Source organism: Nematolebias whitei, chromosome 6, assembly GCF_014905685.2.
Source record: "Nematolebias whitei isolate Nwh7 chromosome 6, NemWhi1, whole genome shotgun sequence".
NCBI classification, from domain to species: domain Eukaryota; kingdom Metazoa; phylum Chordata; class Actinopteri; order Cyprinodontiformes; family Rivulidae; genus Nematolebias; species Nematolebias whitei.
Window position 1 is genome coordinate 705,224 of NC_056503.1, and position 7,393 is coordinate 712,616.

The 7,393-nt window shown below is 40.1% G+C and overlaps 1 protein-coding gene across 1 annotated transcript in view; it reads right to left on the reverse strand.

The window, feature by feature from the left end:
• Nucleotides 1-1,656: 1,656 nt before the first annotated feature.
• Nucleotides 1,657-7,393, reverse strand: part of znf277 (zinc finger protein 277) — a gene marked incomplete in the record, with an annotated part of 111,507 nt that continues 105,770 nt past the window's right edge. Inside the window, 1 exon segment of the mRNA XM_037677978.1 lies at nt 1,657-2,028. Within this exon segment, the coding sequence (XP_037533906.1) occupies nt 1,854-2,028 (175 nt within the window).

The following is a 7,393-nucleotide window of genomic DNA, read 5'->3' on the forward strand; positions in this document are numbered from 1 at the left end:
CCCGGAATGCATTTGACTATGGCCGCTGGAGTCCCTAAAGCCACGTTTCGGACTATGGAGCTGCCAATAACCAGGGTCTGCTTCTCAGCGGGTGTGTCACTGAGTAAGGAAACTCGATTAGAAACGTGAACGTGTCAGTGGTGAACTGGGGGCTTAGCCTTAGCACTACACTTGATCCGGACCGTCACCCAGCCGGCCTGGGGTCCCGGCTGCTCGGGGCCTGCTGGAGGACCACTAACGGGAGCTAGCCTCTGTGGTTCCGCGCTGTCTAAGGGGACCTGGCTAGTTACTGGTTTTTCTACAGCACGGAGCCGAGCTTCCAGTTCAGACAGCCTCTCCTCCAAAGCTACCAGCTACATTTGTTACATGTATCATTGCCACTAAAGGAGGCAGAGGAATAACTAAACATCTGACACACAGAGCAAGAGAAAACAGAGGAAGCAGGGAGAAGCAGCAGCCATGCTAAGCTAATGCTAGCAGGAGGTAGCAGAGCCAAATACAGCAATAAAAACCGAGAAATGTTGAAAGATAAGAGGTGTTTTAAGCACTATCCAACTGTAGAAAAACAACTGTACTAAGTGTGTTTGTGAACTAGAATGAAAAACTATGCAAAAGACAGATAAATCCGGAAAACAAGAGACGACTCGAGCAAACAATTCACTCGAGCTACCGACAGACAAACAGGAAATGACACAATACATCTCACCACGAAAGTGCAACGTCACCAGCAGAGGTCAACTCATATGGTAGCAATTCCAAAAAAGGGTCATAAAGACAAGATAGTTAATAATTAACTACAATTCACTACTGTAAGATGTCAAGATATTTGTTCCCATTGTCAGTTGCATGACAAAAGTTATATCTTTGTGGTCAATAAGAACCCGTTTGTCTTGTTCTTCGTAGAACTTTTTTCTTGCAGGAATATGAGCCAACTATTGAGTTTATCTTTGTAGGCGTTAATGCAGAAAACTGGCTGCAGTACACCGCTCTCATTTCACTTCTGTCTGAGTCTGTTGGAAAATACAGGCATCTTTACAACTGTTCCAGCAACTCTCACAAGGCTGAGTCAGGTCCTCTGGCCAGATTCTTCTTTGTTGAAATGTTTCGGCTTTTATCCAAAAGACTTCTTCAGTCTGAAACACTGACTGAAATCTTGTCTTCAAGTCTTAAAGACCAGTCTTCTTCAGACTGAAGAAGTCTTTTGGATAAAAGCCAAAACGTTTCAACAAAGAAGAATCTGGCCAGAGGACCTGATTCAACCTGATTAATTTATCTACCCTGATTATTGAACATGCATCAGGATGTTACAGATCTTATGAAGATAATTAAAGACATCAGGGAAGGAGACTGAAATTATTGTGCACAGAGAAGACAGCATGAAGACACAAGCGGCTGAGAGTGATAGTGTGAATGGTTGTTTGTCTCCATGTGTCCCTATGGTGGACTTATGACCTGTCTTGGGGGGCAAACCCCACCTCTCGCAGTGACTGCTGGAGAGACACCAGTTCTCTTGTGACCCTGAGTGGAAGAAGTGGGCACAAAAAAGGGATGGATGAAAGTAATAAACAAATGAAAATTTAACATTTGCAATAAGATTCAAATTTTATGTATTGCATTTTAAAAACTGTAAAGTCTGTCAGTCTTATAAACCTGTATTTTATTCATAACAATAAAAATATAAGGTTGGACTGAAAAATGCAGCAGAATAAAACGATCAGCTGATTGCACCTCAACATTCTGCAGGTCCTGGCTGCATAAGCAAACAGAATTAAAGTGTCACATCAAAAATCAAAACATGCTGCTGTGTGTCCAAGAGTCTCATTAAAGGAAAATGTCGATCAGTTGCAGAGTCCTCAGTTCTTCAGCAGCTGGTTGAGGATGCTGGTCTGTTTAAGTCCTCGCAGGTTGGAGATGTCCTCTGCAAACACCGGGATGTCCTCACCATGATTCGTATCTTCACTGTTATCTTCATCGCTGTCAGACAGCGTACACAGGAGTGTGTCGTTCTCATACGTAGGGAAATAATATCTGTGAAGATTAAAATCAGAGGTGATTCTTTCTTGAAATTCGATATCACCACAAAAAATCACCATCTTATCGTTTTTAGAGTTGCTTTGAAGAACGGTCATTTTTTACTCTTGTCCTGCTGATTCCAGAACTCTCAGAGGAGGAATGTGAGAGTCAAGTTGAACTTGTGTGGATTTGACTTCTTTTGCATATTTTCAGGGAATTTGCAAACTATACATGGGGCAGCTGTGGCTGAGTGGTTAGAGCAGTTGTCCTCCAATGGGAGAGTTGTGGGTTCAATTCCACCAAAAGTCACATGCTGAAGTGTCTCTGGGCAAGACACTGAACCCCTCATTTCCTCTTATGTGTGTCTCATGAGAGTATGAATGTGATAAAAAGCTCTGATTAGTCTCTATAGATTCAGATTATCTTTGTAGAGTGCTGTATGAATGTGTGTGTACCGTATTTTCCGGACTTTAACTCACACTCGTCATAGTTTGGCCAGTCATGAGACGTATAGTCCGAAGCAATTTATATACATTTTTTACCCTATTCATGATGCAATATTTACCGCGTTAAATGTTCATTCATACAGACATGAACCAAAGAGTAAACATCATTGGCAGCCATGAGAGGGCCCTACAGGCTTTTGACAACTATATGTTGTTCCCTTCCCCTCCCACCCAATCTTCCTCCGGAGTTGTTCAGAAGCAACACAGAGGATGAAGAATTCAATGGATTCAGTGATGTGGAATGAGATTGGTGAATTTACCGGTAACTTGCTTATCAAACTCGTTTGTTTTGATATATCCTGATGCATGCTCAATAATCCAGGTAGAAAAATCTAAAAAAGTTCAGTCTGGTCCTCTGGACATTCACAAAAAACAAAAAACAAAACAAAAAAAACTGTAGAAACGTTTTGTCTCTCATCCAAAAGACTTCCTCAGTCTGAGGTGCTGTATTCATCTCAGTCTTATAAATAGCACCTTCTCAGAGTGGATCAACCAGTTTTGCTGCTGACTTACACTGGCTAAGGCTAAGGCTGGTCTTACATCGGGGAAACTAAACAGCCACTGGCCAAAAGGATGGACCAGCACAGAAGATCAACATCATCAGGCCAGGACTCTGAGGTCTACACTCATCTCCAGGCCAGTGGTCACTCTTTCAGGGATGAAGATGTTCACATCCTGGACAGAGAGGAACGATGGTTTGAGAGAGGAGTAAAGGAGGCCATCTTTGTGAAAAGAAATCGTCCATCATTAAACAGGGGTGGAGCCTCCGGGTTCAACTGTCCCCCTCTTACAATGCTGTGATTGCTAGTATCACTCAGCCCTCTGTGAACAGTAAACAGCCATCAGGTGCTAATGATCCATTGTTAGGCTGATGGTCCTTCTTGAGCATGTGAGCAGCTGGTTTTGGTTGTCAGCAGCAAACTGGTTGATCCACTCTGAGAAGGTGCTATTTAAGAGACTGAGCTGAATACAGCACCTCAGACTGAGGAAGTCTCTCGGATGAGAGACGAAATGTTTCTAGATTTTTTTGTTGTTTTGGTTTGTTTTTTTTTGAATGTCCAGAGGACCAGACTGAACTTTTTCATTGTTGGCTCTGTTCAGGATTCCAGTTATGTCCTGTATGTTATTGTTATTTCAGATTAAATGTCTCTTCTTGCACTTTGTGAAATACACTTCTAAATAAATGCTGCATATACTCAGAAGAGACTTATATATATGTTTTTTTTCTCTTCATGAGGCATTTTTTGACTGATCTAACCTATACTCCCAACTAGGGGTTGAACGACTACATAATTTTTAAACTCGACATCAACATAATAAAACTCAAGTAGAACTCGAGTACTTGATGACATCATAGGATCTAAAGATACAAAAATAAATAAATAAAACTGCAAAAAAGGTCATTATTTACAAAAAAGACCAACAAAACATTGAGAGCGTATATTATGCTCCTACCATTTATCATACTGCAAATAATCACAGGAAAAACTAAACTATTAGTTTTTATTATTAAGCTGCAAAAGTGAAAGAAACATGCAGCACGTCAGAAACAAAATTAAAAACAGTGAGGAGGTCGACCACCCCGCAACACCGCCAGCTGTGATGAGCATTAAGTTTAGTTTTAGAGATTAATATGTTTATATATATTTTTTATAGGTTTAGAGATTAATATTTTTTGCTTTTAGTTTGTGAAACAAGGTCAGAGGAAGCTGGTTCTGGTTCAGTCGATTGGACCTGGTGTTACACCATATTCTGTGACCTGCAACAGTGCATGCAACACCGCCCCCTACAGTCACAATATACGGTGGTTACAGAATATGGTGTAACACCGGTTCACAACGAGCTCCAAACAGTCAGGAAGTTGATTCATTTTCCGTTTCCTTACGGTAGTTGAACCAGAAGATTCATCTTTAGTGAAATATTTCCAGACTACTGATGCAGCTCTACCTGTTTGTCAGGACTGGGCCTGCTCCGCTCCGTCTGCTTAGAGGAATTCATTTTGTAACCCGCGCCTGGTGCGGATCACGTGACGCAATGACGTAACGGCAACGTAATGACGTCACCACGAATACTCTACGTGAAATTTAAAAACTCTATAGATGTGCTAGGAATTGATGTGTAGATTACTCGAGTAGTCTGTTAAAGCCCCAAGCAACATATAATCCAGAAAATATGATAGTAGAGCGCTGTAATGTGTGTGTAGTAGAGTGCTGTATGAATGTGTGTGTGGAGGTAAATGAGGGCACATAGTGTTGTAAAGACCTTTGAGTATCTTGATGACATAGAAAGGCACTGTATAAGTACAGTCCATTTACCATTTACTTTGCATCTGTGTTCCCATGAGCTGTATAATCAAAACTCAAGTTTCAAGGAAATGTGCTGTCAATCTTAACAGTTAAGAATGAAACAGGCTATTATAGACCCTGTGAGTAAACATATATATATAAAAAAAAAGAATATATCAAAGAATCATAACCATAAAAAAAAAAAAGAAAATAAAAAATAATAAACATAAAAAAAAAAAAATATATCAAAGAATCATAACCATAAAAATAAAAAAAAGAATATATCAAAGAATCATAACCATAAAAAATAAAAGCAAATTGGAGCAACGGTACAAAACAATTGAAAGCAATAAAAATAACAACTGTCAAAGTGCACAACAAAACCACAACATGGCCCTTGGTGGGATGCTGTGGTCTCCTGCCTGAGGGAGGAGGAGAAAACGGTTCATGTGTAGAGTGGGCGGAGCCTCTAATGATGCAGGCTTCCCCGTCCATCATCTGGTGTAAAAACCAGAGATAAATAGTGAGCTGCATGTGACAGTCCTTTGTGCAGATTCTTTCACTGCACCTGTGCAGCTAGCACGCAACACTGAGCTCTCTACTAAACAAAGGAGAACGAGGTGAGGATGCTGGAATGCATCCCTGCATTTTATACCTCCTTTTTAAGGAAATGTAAGTATACTATAGAAGGCCCATTTAAATGGTAAAATGGACTGTACTTGCATAGCACCTTTTTATCTAATCAAGATACTCAAAGCTCTTTACCTGTGCCTCATTTACTCATCTACACAGCACTCTACTAGATCTATACAAAGATAATGTGAATCTGTACTGGTCAGAGCTTTAGATCACATTCAGACACTGATGGGACACACATTGGAGGCAGTGAGGAGTTCAGTGTCTCGCCCAGGGACACTTCAACATGTGACTGACTGCTGGTGGAATTGAACCCCCAACTCTCCTCTTGGAGGATGACTACTGTAACCACTCAGCCACAGCATTTAACAGCTTATTCAAGAGTACTGGCACCTTCTGATTATTTGATGTACAGTAGTCCTATTGTGATACTACATGTGGACTGCAAAATATAGAATATGTGTTTACAAGTTATGGAAGTGCTTGTGTGACTGGGGGATATATTATTTAGTTTAGTTTTAGTTTAGTTTATTATTTTTTGAATATGTAACCCCCCACCACCCCAACCCCCCCCCCCAAAAAAAACCAAAACAAAACAAAAAAAACAATACAGCATGAAACATGTCAAAACTTTTTGTTTTACATATTCAAGGGAGTGGGTAAAGTATAAACTTATCAAAATTCCCACTCCTTAACCACTTACATAATCTTACATTCATTACATGTATAATCCATACATACAGTATAACAACTAAACCCACATTTATCCATCAATATAGTATCTATGTAAGTTAACTATAGTAGATGTACAATTATTATTCCTTTAACTTCACCAAAAACAAAAGCATCAATAACAAAATAACAAACAAAAAAACCAACAATAAATGAATAAAATTATTATATATTATATCCAGCAATAATCATATGTTTATATAATAATTTGAACAGTTTTATGTTTGGACAATGTTTAAGTTCAATATTCAAATTATTCCACAGTTTGACTCCACTACTGATACACAAAAGTTTTTTCTAGTAGTTCTGATTTTGCATATTTTAAACTGTGATTCCTCCTTAATGTATAAATTTGCTCCTTAATTTTAAACAGGTTTTGAATGTTTTCTGGTAATTGTTTATTTTTTGCTTTGTAAAGAATTAGAGCTGTCTGTAGTTTCAATATGTCAATGAACTTTAATAATTTATATTTTACAAATAGTATATTAGTGCTGGGCAGCATGGTGGCGCAACTGGTAGAGCTGCTGCCTCTCAGCGAGCAGGTCCCTGGTTCAAACCCCGGTCCAGGGGCCTTTCTGGGTGGAGTTTGCATGTTCTCTCCGTGCATGCGTGGGTTTTCTCCGGGTGCTCCGGTTTCCTCCCACAGACCAAAAACATGCATGTTAGGTTGATTGGTAACTCTAAATTGCCCCTAGGTGTGAGTGAGAGAGTGAATGGTTGTTTGTCTCGTTTGTCTCTATGTGGCCCTGTGATGGACTTGCGACCCGTCCAGGGTGTCCCCCGCCCCTCGCACAGTGATTGCTGGACATGGGCACCAGCGACCCCCATGACCCAAAATGGAATAAACGGGTAAAGAAAATGGATGGATGGAAATTAGTGCTTTCTAAGATCCTATTTACACGGACATGATGGGGGGAAACGTAGATTTTTTTCGTATGTTAATTAGAGGAAAAGATTTGCGTTGACACGGTCGAATTCTGTGTTTACATGTATCCGGAGGACTCCCCCCACCCTCCCGTATCCGCTGTAGTTACCATGCTGGGTCATTAGATGGCGCTGTGAATTTTGTACCTTCACCTATTGCGCATGCGTGCTGCCTCTGCACGCTCCTTTCCTCTGGGCTAAAAGTTCAGCTAACAACAACATAACAACAAGTTAACAACAAGTTAACAACAAGCTAACAACAAGCTAACAACAAGTTAACAACAAGTTAACAACAAG